Genomic DNA, 21,887 nt, shown 5'->3' with positions numbered 1-21,887 from the left:
TGGCTGGGGACTTTCAGTGGAGGAGACTGCAGATGGCTTCACAGAACAAACTTGAGTAGTTCTGGGCCTAATTAAGGATGTGGCTTCGTACCACACCATATCTGTATAGACAGGAGCTGCGTGGGCTGGCTAGCTGACAAATAACATTCAAGGGCACTGACTGAGTAACAGCAGTGGGACTTGAATGATGGCATCATGGTGCCGCTGGCATTCCCCTGTGGTAGCACCTCAGAAATAGTAATAAACTGCTGGCAGGTTGCTGGATTGCAGAGAGCCTGCATATCACTGAGCACTTGGGATCCACAGCAATGATGTCTGCAATCTGAATGGCACCAAGCATAGATCTCATGTTCTCAGTCTGAGAGTCCACTGCAACACTGCAATGTTGGGTGGCTTCTGCCTATGCGGCAATGGAAGCCGAGACCTTGACCATCAAATGCTGTATCATGGATGGGTCCGAAGGTCCTGTCGCTACTGCCACTGGAAAGAATGAGCTCAAAAGAGCTGTGCAAAACCCTTGCCAAAGTGGAACCGGGCTGTTCCATGCTCCTTGACAGTAACAACATACTGCCTGGCAGGCCAACCAATTCACCAAGCATCTGTGTGCAAGCTCATCAAGGTTCTCCTGTATGCCAATCCATCAAAGTCCACAGTTGAGTCAGTTCTTCAGTTCTGTAACAGAAATTACCTGCAACCTCTCTCTCCAGGGAGCAAATACATGAACTGTCTTTTCACCCTGACCTGGCTGCAGTCGCTTGTGCCTGTGACTCAATGCATGCAGAACTCAATTCTATATTACTCTTTAAGGTATATCTGAGCTGGTGGCTGCGCCTGTCAGAACAAGTGACAGTGCTTCTTTCTTAGAGGTTTCTAAAAGCTCACACATCCTTATGAGGTGCGCCAGATGGCAGATCTTTAGTATCTGTAACCATATATGGAAGAGAGTGTATGGCAGGAAGGGAATTTGGGTGGAAAGCATGAGGTCCATGGTAGCATCATCCGCGACTTTCAGGCTTTCATTTCACAATTATTGTGACTCCCCTTGAAGAGGGACAAACTGCCTTTTAGACTTGAGCTAGCTGAAACATGCACCAGCCACACATGTTGCCTGGCCCCATGTTGAGCACATAGCCAGCTAGTGATGTGCTTGGTGCTGGGCTGCACATTGAAATGGAGGAGGTAGCATGGAGTTTGCAAGCTGCCTGCCTCATGGACCAGATGTGGGCGAATCATGATTCAGGATCTCCATGCCCAAAAACTGAGGTTATTGAAGTTCTTTCCCCATAGCACATATATAGCACCCTTAACTAAAAAACATCCCAAGCTGCTTCACATTTACAAACTGGACACTGAGCCAATAGAGGTAAATTAGGAAAGGTTTGAAAGCTGACCAAAGAGATGGGGAGGTGGTAAAATGACAGAATTGTTTAGGGAGAAATGGCCAGACAATAGGATCTAAAAGAGTGAAGGCTCTGCCATCAATGGATTGTCGAGGCAGGATGGTTGTAGGCGAAATAGAACTGGAGGAGATTACAATGATGTGGTTGAACAAGGCCTGAAAAAGATTTTAAGGGCAAGAATAATGATTTAAAATTTACTGGAGGATGGATACTATTTAAGAAAGGGTACTAAACAACGTCTTCCCAAGCCAATGAGAGCAAGATGAGGTATGTTACATATTCTGGACAAATGGAGCTAATGAAGGATGGGAATGTTAAACCATCAAGGAGAGTTCGATGTATTTGCGTTAGCAGGTAATTACTTTATACAAGGGTTTTATTGTCTATGGGCTGATAGTGCTAGGGATTTGCAACATTACAAAGGTGTCAGAAAATGTTCTTTATGCACAATGAAACAATTCATTTAAAATAAAATATTTTGAATTTTTACATCTGTATACTATACAATAGGTGAGCAAGATGGTTCGTATACGTACAATTGACATGCTCCCCTTTCGTCGGCCTTCCCTTTTGCTGTTCGGGCTACATCATGGGCCCTTTCTTCCATCATAAATGCTGTAGGCTCTCTTTCAGTTTGTATTTGTTACTGCTGCCCCCATGGCTTTGTATGGGGGGGCCCTCTGGCCCCCTCCTCGGTCTTCTCCCATGTCCCCTCCTGATGATTCCCTGGGTCCCTTCCTTGCTGTCCCCCTCTCTCCCTTTATTCCTATCTGCTCTGTTCCTATCTATTCCCCTTTTGGAATACTGCTTCTGCTGAAATTTTAATTTTCCCCGAGAAAATCGACGAACTGCTGCCACCTCCGAGAGAAATGCAACATTGACCCTCTCAAGGCAAACTTTATTTTCTCCAGCCTGAGAAACCCAGCCATGTCACTGACCCAAGTCTCCACACTCGGGGGCTTCAAGTCCCTCCATATTAAAAGGATCCGTCTCCAGGCTACCAGGGAGGCAAAGGCCAGAACGTTGGCCTCTTTCACTCTCTGAACTCCCGGATCTTCTGACACTCCAAAGATCGCTACCTCTGGACCCGGCACCACCCAAGTTCCGAGCACCGTGGACATTGCCTTCGCAACCCCCTGCCAAAACCCTCTGAGCTTTGGGCATGCCCAGAGCATGTGGACATGGTTTGCTGGGCTGCCGTACACCTCACACATCTATCTTCTACCCCGAAAAACGTGCTCATCCTCGCCACCGTCATGTGCCCCATGGACCACCTTAAATTGTATCAGGCCAATCCTGGCACATGAAGAGGAGGAATTGACCCTGCTTAGGGCATCCACCCATAGACCTGCCTCTAACGCTCCACCTAGCTTGTCCTCCCACTTGCCCTTAAGCTCCTCCACCGGGGTTTCCTCCGCATCCAACAGCTTCTGGTAGCATTGTGGATAGCACAATCGCTTCACAGCTCCAGGGTCCCAGGTTCGATTCCGGCTTGGGTCACTGTCTGTGCGGAGTCTGCACATCCTCCCAGTGTGTGCATGGGTTTCCTCTGGGTGCTCCGGTTTCCTCCCACAGTCCAAAGATGTGCGGGTTAGGTGGATTGGCCATGATAAATTGCCCTTAGTGTCCAAAATTGCCCTTAGTGTTGGGTGGGGTTACTGAGTTATGGGGATAGGGTGGAGGTGTTGACCTTGGGTAGGGGGTAGGGTGCTCTTTCCAAGAGCCGATGCAGACTCGATGGGCCGAATGGCCTCCCTCTGCACTGTAAACTCTGTAAAATATCCGACACTAGCCCCTCCCCCACCCAAGTACCGGACACGACTCTATCCTGTATCCCCCCCTGGCGGCAGCAGCGAAAAGACGGGCACCTGTTTTTTCAGGGACTTTGTGCTCTCTGCCTCCTCTTCGGATGCTCTTTGCATCGCCAGGGGTTCAATTGCCAGGGCGAACAGGAGTGGGGACAGCAGGCATTCCTACCTGGAGCCTCTGTGCAACTGGAAATATTCAGAGCTGGTGGTGTTGGTTGTACAGAAGTTTCACCCACGAGGTGAACCCCGTCCCTACCTCAAACTGCTCCAGTACCTCCATGAGGTACTTCCATTCGATTCTGTTGAAGTCCTTATCTGCATTCAGGGAGACAATCACCTCTGGTGTTCTCTCCCGGATGGGGTTCATATCACATTCAGCACGTCTGATGTTCAGTTAGCTGTCTATCCTTGACAAAGCACGTCTGGTCCTCTGATACACAGTCTTCCAGTCTCTTGGCCAGGACTTTCGCGAGTATTTGCGCATCTACATTAAGCAGCGAAATGGGTTTGTATATTCCGCATTCCATTTGGTCTTTGTCTTTCTTGGATATCAGTGATATGGTGGCCTGTGTTAGCGTTGGAGGCGGGAGCCCCTTGCTAGCAAGGCTGCGAACATCTCTTGTAGGAGCAGGGCCAGGGCAAATATTTTTAGAAGTCCGCTCGGAATCTACTGGGTCCCGAAGCCTTCCCTCCTGAATGGAGTTGATGTTCTCCATTACCTTTCCCAGTCCTATTGGTGTTTCCAGCTCCCTCCGTCTATTGTCCCCCATGACTTGCACGTCCAGTCCATCGAAGAACCGTTTCATCCTCGAGTCCCCGTCCCCGTACACAGAGATGTACAGTCCCCGGTAGAAGGGCTCAGATGCTCGGTTGACCTTTTTTGGTTTGGCTACCAGTCCGCCTCTGCAATCCTTCATCTGTGTTACCTTCCTTGTGGCTGCCTGCTTTCTCAGCTGGTGAGCCAATACATGGTTAGCCTTTGCTCCATGCTCATAAAAGGTGCCTCGTGTCTGCCGCAGTTGTTGCACTGCCTTCCTGGTGGATAGCAGGTTAAATTCGATTTGTAGCTTTTCCCTCTCCACCAGGAGCTCTACGGTCAGGGCCTGGGAGTACCTTCTGTCGACCTCCAGGATGGAGTCTATCAGTTCTTGCCTGGCCGCGTCCTCTTTCCTATCCCTATGTAACTTGTAGGTTATAATCTCTCCCCTAATCACCGCCTTCAGTCCCTCCCAGATCGTGGAAGGGGAGACTTCCCCATTCTGGTTGTGAGTGATGTATTCGCCTGTGGCCTTTGAAGTTTTCTGGCAGAAGACCTTATTGGCCAAGAGGGCCGTGTCCAACCTCCATGTGGGCATTGGGCATGGCCCGTCTCTAACCTCACATTCATGTAATCTGGAGCGTGATTGGAGATGACTATCGTGGAGTAATCTGCTCTTACTTTGTCTGGAATCACCAATTTCCCCACTTCAAAGAAGTCAATACAGGTGTATAACCTTGTGCACTGGTGAAAAGAACGAGACTTCCTTCTCACCAGGGTGTAGGAACCGCTATGGGTCCACTGCCCCCATCTGCTCCATGAATGCTCCCAGTTCCCTAGCCGTGCCTGTATCTGTCTGTCAATGGGTCCTGTTGACAGTTAAAGTCTCCCCCGCCAAGCCCCATGAAATCTGTGTCGTCCAAGTTGGGAGCCTACAAGTTCATCAGTACTACCGGTGCCCCATCCAGGACACCACTAAACGTGGTGTACCGTCCCCCTGGGTCCCTGACCATCCTCGTCACTGTAAACACTGTACTCTTGCTAATCAGGATAGCTACCCCCAGCCCTCGTCTGTAACATGAATTGTAGTCTGCCCCACCCAGCCCTTTCCTTACCCGCAGTCAGTTCTTCTCCCTCAGGTGCATCTCTTGAAGGAAGACGTTGTCGGCTTTCAAACTTCTCAAATGTGCGAAGACTCTGGATCTTTTCACTGGGCCATTAAGTTCTCTAATGTTACAGGTGATAATCCTGGTGGGGTTTTTTTGTCCACCCCCTTCCTGCAGGATCAACCATAGTTACCTGGCGGACGTGCTCCTGCACTCCGGGGTTTCCCTTTGTCGAGGGGGCACCTAAAATGGCCGCCAACTGTGCACGCCACATGGGTGCGCCCCTGCACTCCAGGGTCTCTGGCACCTTCCAAAGTGGCTGCTTGTGACGCCATTTTGTTCCTTCAACCGCCACCTTACCTTCTGAAGCTAATCTGAGAGCCGTCCCTTTCTTGTACTTGTATTTCCCCTTTAGTCCCCCCCCTGCTACCCACCTGGTTGAACTCGGCCCTGCGCTTTGCCATGTTTGCCCCAATGTCCTGGTAGACCCGGATTCTATGTCCTTCCCAGCTTCTCGCCTTCGCTTGCGAGGTAGGCAGAAAGCAGGAAATTATAGGCCAGTGAGCTTAACTTCGGTAGTAGGGAAGATGCTGGAATCTATCATCAAGGAAGAAATTGCGAGGCATCTGGATAGAAATTGTCCCATTGGGCAGACGCAGCATGGGTTCGTAAAGGGTAGGTCATGCCTAACTAATTTAGTGGAATTTTTTGAGGACATTACCAGTGCAGTAGATAACGGGGAGCTGATGGATGTGGTATGTCTGGATTTCCAGAGCCTTTGACAAGGTGCCACACAAAAGGTTGCTGCATAAGATAAAGATGCATGGCATTAAGGGTAAAGTAGTAGCATGGATAGAGGATTGGTTAATTAATAGAAAGTAAAGAGTTGGGATAAATGGGTGTTTCTCTGGTTGGCAATCAGTAGCTAGTGGTGTCCCTCAGGGATCCGTGTTGGGCCCACAATTGTTCACAATTTACATAGATGATTTGGAGTTGGGGACCAAGGGCAATGTGTCCAAGTTTGCAGATGACACTAAGATGGGTGGTAAAGCGAAAAGTGCAGAGGATACTGGAAGTCTGCAGAGGGATTTGGATAGGTTAAGTGAATGGGCTAGGGTCTGGCAGATGGAATACAATGTTGACAAATGTGAGGTTATCCATTTTGGTAGGAATAACAGCAAACGGGATTATTATTTAAATGATAAAATATTAAAGCATGCCGCTGTTCAGAGAGACTTGGGTGTGCTACTGCATGAGTCACAGAAGATTGGTTTACAAGTGCAACAGGTGATTAAGAAGGCAAATGGAATTTTGTCCTTCATTGCTAGAGGGATGGAGTTTAAGACTAGGGAGGTTATGTTGCAATTGTATAAGGTGTTAGTGCGGCCACACCTGGAGTATTGTGTTCAGTTTTGATCTCCTTACTTGAGAAAGGACGTACTGGCGCTGGAGGGTGTGCAGAGGAGATTCACTAGGTTAATCCCAGAGCTGAAGGGGTTGGATTATGAGGAGAGGTTGAGTAGACTGGGACTGTACTCGTTGGAATTTAGAAGGATGAGGGGGGATCTTATAGAAACATTTAAAATTATGAAGGGAATAGATAGGATAGATGCGGGCAGGTTGTTTCCACTGGCGGGTGAAAGCAGAACTAGGGGACATAGCCTCAAAATAAGGGGAAGTAGATTTAGGACTGAGTTTAGGAGGAACTTCTTCACCCAAAGGGTTGTGAATCTATGGAATTCCTTGCCCAGTGAAGCAGTTGAGGCTCCTTCATTACATGTTTTTAAGGTAAAGATAGATCGTTTTTTGAAGAATAAAGGGATTAAGGGTTATGGTGTTCGGGCCGGAAAGTGGAGCTGAGTCCACAAAAGATCAGCCATGATCTAATTGAATGGCGGAGCAGGCTCGAGGGGCCAGATGGCCTACTCCTGCTCCTAGTTCTTATGTTCTTATGTCCACCACAGGATCCTCACGATCCCGGTAACAATGCAGTTTTGTGATTATTGCCTTTGGTTTCTCCCCTGCTTTGAGCTTCGGTCAGAGTGATCTGTGCGCCCTGTCGACCTCTGGTGGATTGGGGAATCTGTCCCTCCTGACTAGGTTGCTCAGCATCTGGCTTGCCCACAATCCGTATATTCTGGCGTCGGGACCTATTCTCCTGGTCCCCGCCTTACCCCTTAAAGCTCCCCTGGATCACCACCAATATTTTGATTTTGCCCCCCAAAATGACAATCCTGTCACTCTGGTCCATCGACACCTTCCCAGCTTGAGGATCACCTTCCCCCGAGCCTGCAACTTCTTCCCCAGTCTATCGATCGCCATCTTCCTGGCGACCAACACCTCCGTCACTGCGGCCTTGATTTCCACTTTTATCACCCCACTCATTGCCATCAGTTCCTTTATCCTTTATCAGGAACGTCTTCCATCCATCTCCAGGTTGGGGGGGGGGGGGGGGGGGGGGAAGAGGCCGTTGTTCGGGTCGCTGGTCTCCCTCTTTCCGGGGAGGCTGAGGATCCCTCGCTTCGTGGGTCCTTCGCTGCTCGTGGCCTTTTCCTCCGCTCCTGCCGTCTCTGCGGCCCCTCGGGCTCCTGTTTGCTGACATGGTGATTCTATCCCTTCCCTTTCTTTATTGTTGGTGAGATAAGACTGAATTTTTGGGCTAATTTTTTTTAAAAGTGCCTATTTGGTTGTGTTCTGAGGGACAGCCATCTGATGTGCGTCTGCTCAGCACATCACCGTCACTGGAAGTCCTCATGAAACAATTCATAACCAGAATAAAGCCTGGAAAAATGTTTTGAACAAACACAATGGGTTCATAGAATCTATCTCCCATTCTTGAGTAGTTATAGTGCAGAGCCAGAAAATGTGTTTTAAATGAAGGGACAATGAATAGATACTTTTCTTTGTTACAGTTTATTTAATTATGTTGTTAGGATTGTTGGAATCTCTTTCCTCTCACGCATGATATGATTTAGAGATAATTTCAAACTTTCCTTTGTAACTAAGCACAGAACTTATGGATGACCAAATTTTGGTCCTCAGATGTCAACATCCTCATTGTAAGATCCACAGTAACTTTATCCCACAGTATTTTAGATTTGGAGTATCACAGTTCTATATGAAAACTTAGCTTTGGACAGCATTCTCATTTTTTTCTCCACACACTGTTGTATTTCAGTGTGCAAAAGACCAAATGAAGAGAAAAATTACAGCAAGGTGTGTCAGTTGTGACTCAACAGCAGAACTTTTCCCTGAATCAGAAGGATGTGGGTTCAAGTCCTGCTCTAGGGTTTGAGTGCAACACTCAAGGCTGACACTATAGGCAAGTGCTACACTGTCAGGAGTGCTGTCTTTCAGAAGGGACATTAAATTGAGGCTCAATTTGGTTTTCAGTTGGTAGGACAGCTGATGAGCGGTGGCAACTGTTCAAGGAGATGCTCAATTCTTCACAACTAAAATATATTCCAGAGAGGAAGAAAGGCAGTAAGAAGAGTAAAAAAAATAAAAATTCATGGCTAAGGAAGGAGGTTAAGGACAATATAAGACAGAAACTAAGATATACAATGCTGCAAAGGCCAGTGGCAGGCTGAAAGATTGGGAAACTTTCAAACATAAACAAAGGGTTACTAAAAGGTAATAAAAAGACACAAGGTAAATTACGAAAGAAAGCTAGCGCAAAATATCAAAAATGATAGCAAAAGCTTCTATAAGTAAATAAAATGGAAGAGAGTCGTTAAAGTGAATGTTGGTTCCTTGGAAGTTGAAACTGGAAAGTTAATAGTGAGGAACACAAATGGTGGAGATGTGAAATCAATATTTTGCCTCAGTTTCCATGGTGGAGGACACGAGGTCCATTCCTATAGGGATGGGTCATTCAGAGGTAATAGAAAGGGTGGAGGTTAGAACAATCAGCATTAATAGGGAAATAAGTCTCAACAAACTGTTGGAATTGAAGGCAGACAAGTCTCCAGGGCTTGATGGCCTAGATCCTATGTTAAAGGAAGTGGTAGCAGGGGCTGGTTTAGCTCACTCAGCTAAATCGCTGGCTTTTAAAGCAGACCAAGCAGGCCGGCAGCACGGTTCGATTCCCGTACCAGCCTCTCCGGACAGGCGCCGGAATGTGGCGACTAGGGGCTTTTCACAATAACTTCATTGAAGCCTACTCGTGACAATAAGCGATTTTCATTTTTCAGTGATAGTGGATCCATTGGTTATAATATTCCAAAATTCTCTGGACACGGGAAAAGTTCCAGTGGATTGGAAAAATGCTAATGTAATGTCTTTTTTCAAAAAGTGAGGGAGGCAGAATGTAGGAAATTACAGCCCAGTTAGCTTAACATTTGTTAGGAAATTGTTAGAATGTATTTTGAAGGAAATAATATCAGGACAGTTAGAAAGTCAAACGCAATCCATCAGAGCCAGCATGATTTTATGAAGGGCAAATCATGTCCAACTTGTGTTTGGTGTTCGCTGTCTAGCAAAGAATCCACAGAACTGTTTGTGTAATGATCTGGTACAGAGCAAGTTATCATGGAGTTTGTTTATACTCCCCTGGAACTACCCCAATGCACAACTGTCCTCATGTACGTCTTATAACCATCCCCGGATCACCGACTCTGCATTGTCACATCACCACTGTCTCGAGACCACGTGGTGGATCTTTACCGCCACCAACTATCTACAATATTGCTTACAGGCACATCACCATATGACTTTTGCTAGAGTTCTTCGAAGATGCAACAAACCAAGTGCATAATTGGGGATCCTGTAGAGATGTAGTGTATCTGGACTTCCAGAAGGCATTTGATGAGGTGTCGCACAGAAGGTCATTACACAAGGTTGGATCACATGGGGTTAGGGGTAACTTATTAGGTTGGATAGAAGACTTGCTGATGGACAGAAGACAGATAGTCGGGAGAAAAGGGTCTTTTTCTGGATGACAAGATGTAACCAGTGGGATGCCATAGGGTTCAGTCCTTGGGCGCCAATCATTTACAATATATATTAACGACTTGGATACTGGGATTGAAGGTTCTTTATCCAAATTTCCAGATGACACTAAAAATAGATGAGACAGTAAGTTGCAATGAGGAAATAAGAACCTTGCAAATGGATATAGATAGGTTAGGTGAGTGGGTTAAATGTGGCAGATGGAGTTTAACGTGGATAGGTGTGAGGTCATCAATTTTAGTCAGAGAAATAGAAAGGCAACTTATTATCTAAATGGGGAGAGGCTTTGGGGTGCTCCGGTGCAGAGGGATCTGGGTGCCCTCGAGGAAGAGTTGCAGAAAACTAGCATCCAGGTAATAAAGAAATTGAATGGAATGTTGACATTTATAGCTAAAGGAATAGAGTATAATGGAAGTGTTGATGCAACTGTATAAAGCATTGGTGAGACCACACCTGGAGTATTGTGCACAGTTTTGGTCCCTCTGTTTGAGAAAAGATGTAGTGGTATTGGAGGCAGTTCAGAGAGGTTCACTAGATTGATTCCAGAGATGAAGGATGTGTTTTATGAAGAGGGATTAAGCGGTTTAAGCCTATACTCTCTAGAGTTTAGTAGAATAGGTGAGATCAAATGTAGGTATATAGGATGAGAAAAGGTATGGATAAAGTAGGCGTGGAGCAGATGCTTCCTCTTGTGGGACATTCTAGAATGAGAGGTCAAAGTCTCAGGATAATCTACAGTGCCGAAGGAGGCTACTCAGCCCATCGAGTCTGGACCGGCCCTTGGAAACAGTACCCTTCTTAAGCTTCCACTTCCACCATATCCCTGTAACCCAGTAACCCCACCTAATCTTTTGGACGCTAAGGGGCAACTTAGCATGGCCAATCCACCTAACCCACACATCACTTTTTTAAAATTTAGAGTACCCAATTATTATTTTTTTTCCAATTAAGGGGCAATTTAGCGTGGCCAATCGACCTAACCTGCACACCTTTGGATTGTGGAGGTGAAGCCCATGCAGACATTGGGAGAATGTGCAAACTCCACACGGACAGTGACCCAGGGCCCGGATTCGAATCCGGGTCCTCAGCGCCGCAGTCCCAGTGCTAACCGCTGTAGCCACCTGGGGTGGTCACGTCCAGATTCCAAAATGGACACTCGCAAAGACTGCAGGGAAAAATGGACAGCACTAGAAAAACAAGCAGGTACAAGGTTTCCTGTGGATTGGAACCTGCAGAGCCCAGACAGAACTGAAACTACAAGCCATTAGCATAGTAATGAGCTATCTCCGGGGACAAAAGAGAAACATTTAAACAATCGGTACCAGGGCAGACTCCCCGGCGCCAGTGGAGATTAAAACAAAGGCAGGCCAACAGTTACCTAGGGCCCGCCCAGCGATCAGGGAACGACCCAGTTATTGGAGAGAATTGATACAAACGATTGGGACATGGTCCAATTAATTGGGACCAAGTCCAGGGTCTGCCCAGAAGGGCGCAAAACCCTTTGGACTATAAAGCAGAGTCCCCAAGGTCAGAACGGCCTCTCGGAAGAACTCGTGAACTTCACCTTGGCATTTGGCTCTCAGCGACGAGAGGCCCGCCAAGCACCAGCCAAGTAAGTCTAAGGTCAACGCACGCTACAAGATAGGCGTTCCTAGCTACTATTCTATACCAGTTCGAAGCCAGCAGTATCAGAACCGGACAACGGCCATTATTCCTCTGACTGAGTGGGCACCCGAAGCTAAGCATAGGCTTTTAGTGGTAGTTGTAGTTTAGTGAGTAGAGTTTATGCATGAGTAATAATTGACTGTGTGTGTAAATAAATGTGCATTGATTTCAAACTTACTAACTGGTGTATCGAGTCATTGATCAGTATTCGTTTTTGAACCTTGTAGCCGTATCAAAAAGATACCTGGCGACTCTTGAGCAAAGGTAATTAAAACAGAGCAAATTAAGGAAAGCATAACGAGCAACACTGCTGCTACACGTGCCGCCCCTCCCGCACATCCTTTGACTGTGGGAGGAAACCAGAGGACCCAGAGGAAACCCACACAGACACGGGGAGAAATTGCAAACTTCACACAAACAGACACCCAAGGCTGGAAATGAGCTGGAGCTGTGAGGCAGCAGTGCTAGCCACAGTGCCAACCCAGGAGTAAGAAATTTAAAACAGAGCCGAGGAGAAACTCATGAATCTGTGGAATTCCCCCCCCCCCCCCCCCCGTGGATGCTGGGATAGTGAATAAGTTTGAGGAGTGAGACAGATTTTTAAATGAGTAATGGGTTGAAGGATTACGTAGGTCGGGTAGGACAGTGGAGATAAAGCCATGCTGAGATCAGCAATGATCGTATTGAATGGTGGAGCAGGCTCAATAGGCTAAATTGCCTACACCTGCTCCTAGTTCTTATGTTCTAAGAAAGAACCATTCTGTCTAATTCCACCTTCCAACTCTTGGTCTGTAGCCCTTTAGGTAACAGTACCTCAAACACAAATCCGATGTTCTTGATTAATATGGGGATTTCTTGATTGATATGGGGATCAAGGGTTATGGGGAGAAAGTAGGAGAATGGGTATGAAGAACTTGATCAAAAAGTGGAGCAGACGTGATGGGTCGAATGGCCTAGTCCTGTTCCTATATCTTATGGATGTAAATAATAATCTTTATTAGTGTCACAAATAGGCTTAACACTGTAATGAAGTTACTGTAAAAAGCCCTAGTCGCCACACACCGGCGCCTGTTCAGGTACAGTGAGGGAGAATTCAGAATGTCCAAACTACCTAACAGCACGTCTTTCGGAACTTGTGGGAGAAAACCGGAGCACCCGGGGGAAATCCACGCAGATACGGGGAGAACATGCAGACTCTGCACAGACAGTGACCTAAGCCGGGAATCGAACACGGGTCTCTGCGCTGTGAAGCAACAGTGCCAACCACTGTGGTACCGTGCTGCCCAAAGGAACTCATGACACTATTGGGAAGGGGGGGGGGGGGAAATCTCCAGTGTCTTGACCAACATCAAAAAAACAGATTAGCTGGTCATTTATCAGATTCCTGTTAGTGGAAACTGGTGTATGAATTGGCTAATGCGCTTCCTACATTACAACACTTTTTCCAAAAGTTCAAAAGTGCTTCAATGGCTGTGAAATCCTTTGGGACATCCAGTGGTCATGAATGTTGCTGTATAAATGCAAGTGTTTCCAAGCCTCCTTCATCAAGGAATGAAGAGTTATCACATCGTCTATACATGCCACAGCATTTCACATCCAATAAATTATGTTCAAAAGGCACATCTCTGTTGCGATGTGAGGAAATACTCGGCTGTCTTGAGCAAGGGCTCCACATACACAGTGCCAATACCAAAACACTCATGTTTTTTTTTTGACTTTGAGTACCCAATTTTTTTTTCAATTAAGGGACAATTTAGCATGGCCAATCCATCTAACCTGCACATCTGTGGGTTGTGGGGATGAAACAACATACAAACACGGGGAGAATGTGCAAACTCCAACACTCAGCTGTTTAACAGTCTTCACAGTCCTGCAGCTTGACAATGGACAGCATCCTCACCTCTCAGTCAGAAGACTGGGAATTCAAACCTGACTAGGGACTGGGGTGCATAATCTCAGCTGCAACTTAAATGCTAATACTGTGAGTGAGCTGCATTGATAGATGGGCTACTTTTAACTTTCTAAACTAGGTTTTCTTGCATCTATTTAGATTTCTTAATATTCATGTATGGGCTGTGGGTGTTGCTGGTTAGGCCAGCATTTATTGCCCATCCTTAGTTGCCCTTCAGAAGGTGGTGGTGAGTTGCCTTCTTGAACCAATGCAGTCCTGGAGGTGTAGGTACACCCACTGTGCTGTTAGGGAGGGAGTTACAGGATGTTGTCCCAGCGACAGTGAAGCAGCAGCAATATATTTCCATGTCAGGGTGGTGAGTGACTTGGAGGGGAATCTCCAGGAGGTGGGGTTCCCAGGTATCTGCTGCTCTTGTTCTTCTATATGGTGGTGGAGGTGGGTTTGGAAGGTGCTGTCCAAGGCACCTTGCTGAGTTACTGCAGTGCATCTTATAGTTGGTACATGTGGCTGCCACTGTTTGTCGGTGGTGAAGGGCTGAATGTTTGTAGGAGGAGGAGCTAGCAGGTGGGCTGCTTTGTCCTGGATGGCGCCGAGCTTCTGGAGTTGTTGGACTGCACACATCCAGGCAAGTGGAGAATATTCCATTACACTCCTGACTTGTGCCTTGTAGATGGTGGACAGGCTTTGGAGGTTCAGGAGGTGAGCTGCCATGGAATTCCAAGCCTTTGACGTGCCCAGGAAACCACAGTATTAATATGGCTAGTCCAGTTCAGTTTCTGATCAATGGTAACCCCCAGGATGTGATTGTGGGGGATTCAGCAATAGTAATGACACTGAATATCAAGGGGCGGTGGTTAGACCCTCTTTTGTCGGAGCTGGTCATTGCCTGCCACTTATGTGATGCGAATGTAACTTGCCACTTGTCAGCCCAAACCTGGATATCATCCAGGTCTTGCTCCATTTGGACAAGGACGGCTTCATTATCTGTGGAGTAAGAATGGTGCTGAACATTGTGCAGTCATCTGCAAACATCTCCACTTCTGACCTTATGATGAAGGAGCTGAAGATGGTTGGGCCTCGAACACTACCCTGAGGATCTCCTGCAGTGATGTCCAGGAACTGAGATGATTGACCTCCAACCACCACCGCCATCTGCCTTTGTGCCAGGTATGACTCCAAAACAGTGGAGAGGTTTCCCCCGACTCCAGTCTAGTTAGGACTCCTTGACGCCATACTCGGTCAAATGCTGCCTTGATGGCAAGGGTAGTTACTCACCTCATCTCTGGCATTAAGCTCGTTTCTCTATGTTTGAACCAAGGCTGTAAAGGAGGTCAGGAGCTGATTGACCCTGGCGGAACCCAAACTGAATGTCCGTAAGCAGGTTACTGCTGAGTAAGTGCCACTTGATAGCACTATTGATGACTCCTTCCATCACTTTGCTGATGATGGAGAGTAGACGGATAGGGCGGTAATTGGCTGGGTTGGATTTGTCCTGTTTCTTGTGTACAGGACACACTGGGGCAATTTTCCACATTACCAGGTAGATGCCAGTGTTGTAGACGTACTGGAACAGCTTGGCTAGGGGTGCGGCACGTTCTGGAGCACCAGTCTTCAGCACTATTGCTAGGATATCATCAGGCTCCATAACCTTTGCATAATCCACTACCTTCAGCCGTTTCTTGATAGCATGGAGTGAATCGTATTAGCTGAAGATTAACATCTGCAAAGCTGGGGACCTCCGGAGGAGAGACCGAGATGGATCATCCATTCAGCACTTCTGGCTGAAGGGTGTTGTGAATGCCTCAGCCTTGTCTTTTGCACATGTGTTGGACTCCTCCATTATTGAGCGTGGGGATATTTGTGGAGCCTCCTCCTCCAGAAACCTCCATGACATGACCACAGAAACTAAAGGAGTATCCAACACATTAGCTGAACAACATAGTGAAAAATAATCATTTGGTAATACAGAACTTTTATTGCTGGAAAAAAGGGAACATGCTGAAGTTTTTCATCTGAAGGATATACCATGGGGTCATTTATTTCATAGTTGCGTGAGGGATTGTCTGTGCGCAAATTGTCACATGCCTACAAAATAATGACTCACTTTAAAAACAATGAGTGTAAAGCGCTTTGCAATATCCTGAGAATGTGAAAGCTGCCAGATTAATGCAAGATTGTTCTTTATCGACACCAGCCCATGCACGCATGAGTGGGATCTTAACATTTTTCAGCAATAGATGACATGCACACCCTGTTCAACCTGGAATACTTCCACTGGAAACCACAAACTGAATTTTAATCTTTATTTTAAAGAGAAAAGAAAACTTTGTATCTTTATTCAGTAGGTTTCATTTTTATAGAAAAATATCAACGTTATAGAAGTATAATTTTGCAATAACCAATTTTCTGAGCTACATAGTAATCCCTGAAGCTCGATTAGCCTCATGTCCTCCTCCATGGTGAGTTTGGTGGCGGAGGTTCATTTAATCAGGTGGTTGGGACACGTGGGTGGTCGTCCCATCTTGCTGCCAATTGAGGCCCTTAGGGGGGCAGCACGGTGGCAAGGTGGTTAGCATTGTTGCCTACGGCGCTGAGGACCCGGGTTCGAATCCCGGCCCTGGGTCACTGTCCGTGTGGAGTTTGCACATTCTCCCCGTGTCTGCGTGGGTTTCGCCCCCACATCCCAAAAGATGTGCAGGATAGGTGGATTGGCCACACTAAATTGCCCCTTAATTGGAAAAAATAATTGGGTACGCTAAATTTAAAAAAAAAAAAAATAATAATTGAGGCCCTTAGGTGGGTAATAATTCCCACTCAAGGGCCTCGTGCCATCATCACTGGTATTGGTCCAGCTGTGAGCAGGCGGGTATGATTTGCCACCCTGGGAACATGCTGTGGGTTTGTCCCTAGTTCAAAGTGACTCGATGCCTGATTGAGGAACCCAGCATCTGAGGAGGCAGTGGGGAGGAGGGTACTGAAACCCACCCCTTTGCCCATGCCACCAACCTCTTTCCACCTCTGATTGGCCAGCAGCTCTCCAGGAGCAATACTTGCACCCCAGGGTCCTTATTTCTGGGGAAAGGCCTACCGCTGACCTACTAGAGTGGCCCTTCCCAAAGGACATGATATGGGAATCTCTTGTTGCCAGTTGTGACTCCCAGTGACTCCACAGATTCCACCCATTGTCAGAAAAATTGAAAATTTGTATAAATTTTTTTTAAAAACAGCACAAGGACTGACGTGTTTAATTCAGGTGTAAACAGTACTCACCTAATACAAAACTCATGAACGTGTGATAACACAGAAGCAGCATGGTACAAAGCAGAGCCCGAAAGTTCTCAGTGGATGCACCTTCCTGGAGTTGTTCCAAACCATATTCCTAAAGACAAAGTATGTCATCAGTAAAAGAGATTATATTCTCAGTGCATTGCTGTTTTGTTAAATGGTTAAAAAATATACTTCTTCTGATGCAGTATTTCTTGCATATTTTGCAGGATTTATTTTTCATCTTTCCAGGACAAATCTTTTGAAAAGTATTTGAGGGGTTAAATCTCAGAGATAGACATACAAGAGACAGATGTTAGCAAATCAATAAATGGAGAAGCAGCTGACTATAACCAAATAAACTGAATTGACACGGATCTTGTAGCTTTCATTTAATTATTTTGAGCTGAAAAAAGCAGTTTCTTCTTTAACATAACAGCTCCATTTCAGTTTGTGTATATTAGTGACAAAATGCAGGTCAATGCTAAACTCAACTTTGCATAACCAACATGGAGTACATACTGTTACCGAGGGGTGTACAAGTTAACTTACATACTTGCCTTATATTTCAGAGTGATTGGCAGTTTTACTGAGATAGTATAAATTATTACTTAATCTCATATCACCGTGTCTACCTGGCAATCAAAATTATGAAATAAACAGTCGATCAAATATCTTTTATGCCATGATCACTTACATTTTTCAGTCCATAAGTCACAGATAAAAATACTTTATTCTTTGGTACATAGTGTCGAATTGGAGGATTAAACAGTGAAGATCAATGGGTGAAGCAGTTTTCCAACAATCAATATCATGCACCAGCAATCCTGGTTCAGCAAGTGAAAGGTATTTTTTTTTGTGTTGTCGGAAAGAAAATGTTTTGAAAGAGAGACAATTTGTAGGATTCGAAAAAAGGTAGGCAAATTGGATAGAACAGAAACAAAAAGGGGATATGGTTATTAATGGGGATCTAGAAATTCTTGTTTTTAAACTTTATATATGAACTTAGAACAAAGAACATTAAAGCACATCAACAGGCCATTCAGCCCACCATGCCTGCACCGACCCAGATTCCTTATTTAGACCTACTACATATTGCCCAAACGATTAGTATCCCTCCATTCCCCACCTGTTCATCTGTCTATTATGATACATCTTAAAACTTGCTATTGTGCCTTCCTCCACCACCTCCTCTGGCAACGTGCTCCAGGCACCACAACCCTCAGTGTGAAAAACTTTCCCCACACATCTCCCCTAAACTTTCCCCCTCGTAATTGAGTCTTTCACCCTGGAAAAAAAGCTTCTGACTATTCACCCTGTCTATACCTCTCGTAATTTTGTAGGCCTCAATAAGATTGCCTCTCAGCCTCAGTCTTTCCAACGAAAACAAACCAAGTTTATTCAACCTTTCCTCATAGCCAACACCCTTCAGACCAGGCAACACCCCGGTAAACCTTATTTGCACTCTCTCCAAAGCATCCACATCCTTCAGGTAGTGTGGCGACAAGAACTGCACACAATATTCCAAATGTGGCCTAACAAAAGCTTTATACATCTGTAACATGACCTGCCAACTCTTGTACTAAATGCCCCGGCTGATGGAAGGCAAGAATGCCATATGCCTTCTTGACTTGTACAAAAAAAAATGGTTACATTTCTAGCTGAGAAAGAATTCCACTGGCGAGAGGAGTACTTTGTCAAGCTTCATTATTGCTATTGTATAATGGCTCCTGTGGTTCATGGAAGGTTGAGTATTATAGCAAAAGTCTGGATTACAGATCAGAAACTTGGAGGTGAGGGTCCAATCATAAACATGAAGAGAACTTGACACATCTCTGAATATGCAAGCATTGATTTGGACCAGCCACTTTTATTAAATCTACTGATGATACTGCATTGGGCAGTACTGAGCCCAAAACAAGACATGAGTTTTCTCTAAACTCTGCCAAAGACTGGACAAGTTGTACATATGGAACTGGGAAAAGTAATGTTACCCTGCAAGGTGAAAAAAATTATTCCATCCTCGAGATTTCAGATTTTGAATATTTATTCTTACCTTGTTTCCAGAAAAGCCAACAAATTCCAAAAGTCGGAGAATCCTTGTTGGCAACAGGGATATAGTCTGAGAAAGGTAAGGAAGGAAAAAAATATTCAGAAATGTTTTGTTGACCAATTGATGTTCAGCGTTCACCAAAACTGAATGAATGGAAAGAATTAGGATAAAGTCCAAGACTGACAAAAATCTCCATGCATATGTTTCAATTTTGCAAGTTTGATATAAAGAGTGCTTTGCTGGTCCATGGTGTATGCTGAGAAGATGGGAAACTCTATTTTGTAACAGGAATCCTTCTCCCTAATTTGAATTGACAACTAACATGTGAAAAGCTTATCCAGAAATCCTGCCCTTCCGCACAATTGCTCGAGGAACAGAAAGATCATCAACCTGATATGTTAACTCTGTTTCTCTCTCTACAGATGTTGCCAGACCTGTCGTGTACCTCCAGCATTTGCTTATTTTTATTTCAGATTCCCAGCACTCACAGCATTTGGCTTTGAACAGGATTCTTTGTTTAAGATAGTTGTCTATCAGCATTACAATTTTCTGCACTGAGAGCGAAGTCTTGATTCTTTCAAAATTATTTTTAAAGAAAAATATTTTTAGCAACAAGCTTATGAGGAATTTGTTCTTTCAATCAAACTGATTTAATTACTCTATTTTGTCCAGTGGCATGATATCATCAGATTTCAATTTAGTAAAGAATTCCTGCATGATTGACTCAGAGCAACTGTTGCTGTGACCTTACAATTTAGCCAAACCTCTGATCAAAGCCAGACATGACTGGAACTTAAGCACTTCTCCACAGGGTGTCGAGAAAATCATCTGAGAGACAGTGGGATGAATAGGATTTCAGAAGTGTTGTAAATCGATCGTTCATTGGTTGTGGTGACTGGGTTGTCCATTCACCAAGAGTCCATTTTGCAATTATCGGCAGATTTTACCCCTGGTCACAGCTAGGATGGCCTTTCAGTTCACAGTTGTTACCAACAGTCAAACCACTAATAAAAGATGCAGGTTGTCTGCTCTTCAGTAGAGTATAGTGCGAGGAGTTCTAACACAAAATAAACTATAATCTGGTTGAGGCGGAGGGGAGGGATGAAAGTAAATAAATCAACAGTGATAAAGAACATGTTTGTACTCACTAGATTAAAAGCCCCAATTCCGAGTTGAACACCACCTTCAAAATGGCTATAGTTCTCTCCTTTTGTGTAGTTGGATGACTGCACAATATTAAGAAGTTCCCTTTCAGGAAATAAAACAAAGTGATTGGGGCTTAGAGGTGAAGAAAATAACAACTTACAACAACAGAATAATCATGGACTTCCCACTGTTGTTAAATGTTTATGCTTAAAATCTAAAATCGGACTTCATTTTATTTTCCAGATTTAATGTTGTAATTATTTGCATTGACAAAGTTCATCACTGGACCTCCATGGACATTCATATCAAGGTAATATCGATTGCACATTTTAGGATGACGTCAGCTGCAGATTCTCTTTGTCAATTCTTCCCAACAGGACATAGAATGTTTCCTTGTCTGATAGAGATGGCCAGATTTCAAGATTAGGAGAAATCTCATATTCATGATGCGGAGTACTTGGAGCCAGACCAAGAGGCTTCCAGAAACTCAAGACATCAGACATGTTTATTAAGCCCAAAACTGGAATATTGGATAAAGAAATTAGAAATGTTCAAGTTTTTGAGACATTTCACAGTGGCTTGAGCTGTTAATTTTGGATTGTTTATTTATATTAGTCCTTTTAAACAGAGATCTTTATTGAAAGTGATCAACAAGCTTTACAAACCCAAATGCTCAGTTTACCTAATAAGACAGTTAATGGAAAGATGGGGTGTGGGTTATATTCCTGCTCAATGCTTTATTCCTTGCTGGACCCGCTGTGGGATGCACTAACTGAAGGCCAAATAATTCCTCACAAGGTAGGGAGAAAGGATAGGTCAACACCAGACTGCTACTGCATGACTCTTGGCATGACTCAAGTAAAGACCAGTATTATTAAAGGTAGGAGGAGCAGTATTTGTTATGTGGGTAGCACTGTTGCTTCACAGCTCCAGGGTCCCAGGTTTGATTCCCGGCTTGTTCACTGTGCGCAGAGTCTGCACGTTCTCCCCGTGTCTGCGCAGGTTTCCTCTGGGTGCTCTGGTTTCCTCCCACAAGTCCTGACAGACGTACGGTTAGATAATTTGGACATTCTGAATTCTCCCTCTGTACCCGAACAGGCATCGGAATGTGGCGACTAGGGGATTTTCACAGTAACTTCATTGCAGTGTTAATGTAAGCCTACTTGTGACAATAAAGATTATTATTTGGTGCAGCAGTCACATTTAAGGGGTGCCTGGGCTGTCATCACTCCAGCACATCTCAATACAAGCCGCATAAAACATAAGTTTACAGGATCCTATTGAAGGACCCCTTAAATGTGAAGTTAGACCCGGTTTGCGTGGTTTTCGACCCCACAACGCAAAGATGTGCAGAGTAGGTGGTTTGACCACACTAAATTGTCCCTTAATTGGGAAAAAAATGTATTGGGAAATTTATTTTTTAAAATGTGAAGTTAGATAGGAATGGAGTAGGTCAGTCAGCACCTCAAGCCTGCCTACCATATAATACCACGGCTGATCTGTACCTCAAATTCCATTTAGCTGCCTTAGCTCCATATCCCTTAACAAAAATCCATTGATCTCAGTCCTGGCATCCACAGGCCTTGAGGGGAGAAAATTCCAGACCCTTTGTGTGAAAGCATGCTCCTTGATTTCACTCCTAAATGGCCTGGGTACAATTCTTAAGATTCTATCCTTCATTCCTTGTACTTGAATCAATCTCAAAAGATGATCTAAAGCAGAGCAGGAACTATAATTATAAAAATCAATCATACAGCCACCATCCCTTTTAATTGTTCTATTTGTTATTCTTACAGTGACAAAACATAAAATCCACACCAACACCT

At 45.0% G+C, this 21,887-nt stretch overlaps 1 protein-coding gene across 1 annotated transcript in view; it reads right to left on the bottom strand.

Moving 5' to 3' along the window:
- Nucleotides 1-21,887, bottom strand: part of ttc39a (tetratricopeptide repeat domain 39A) — a 143,266-nt gene that overhangs the window by 59,739 nt on the left and 61,640 nt on the right. Inside the window, exons 7-9 of the mRNA XM_038794269.1 lie at nt 20,064-20,163; nt 18,919-18,984; nt 16,869-16,977 (exon numbers count right to left, since the gene is read on the bottom strand). Of these exons, the coding sequence (XP_038650197.1) occupies nt 16,869-16,977; nt 18,919-18,984; nt 20,064-20,163 (275 nt within the window). The remainder of the gene's footprint in view (nt 1-16,868; nt 16,978-18,918; nt 18,985-20,063; nt 20,164-21,887) is intronic.

Source organism: Scyliorhinus canicula, chromosome 4 (assembly GCF_902713615.1).
Source record: "Scyliorhinus canicula chromosome 4, sScyCan1.1, whole genome shotgun sequence".
Lineage (NCBI taxonomy): Eukaryota > Metazoa > Chordata > Chondrichthyes > Carcharhiniformes > Scyliorhinidae > Scyliorhinus > Scyliorhinus canicula.
This window is presented reverse-complemented; position numbering and strand designations above follow the sequence as displayed.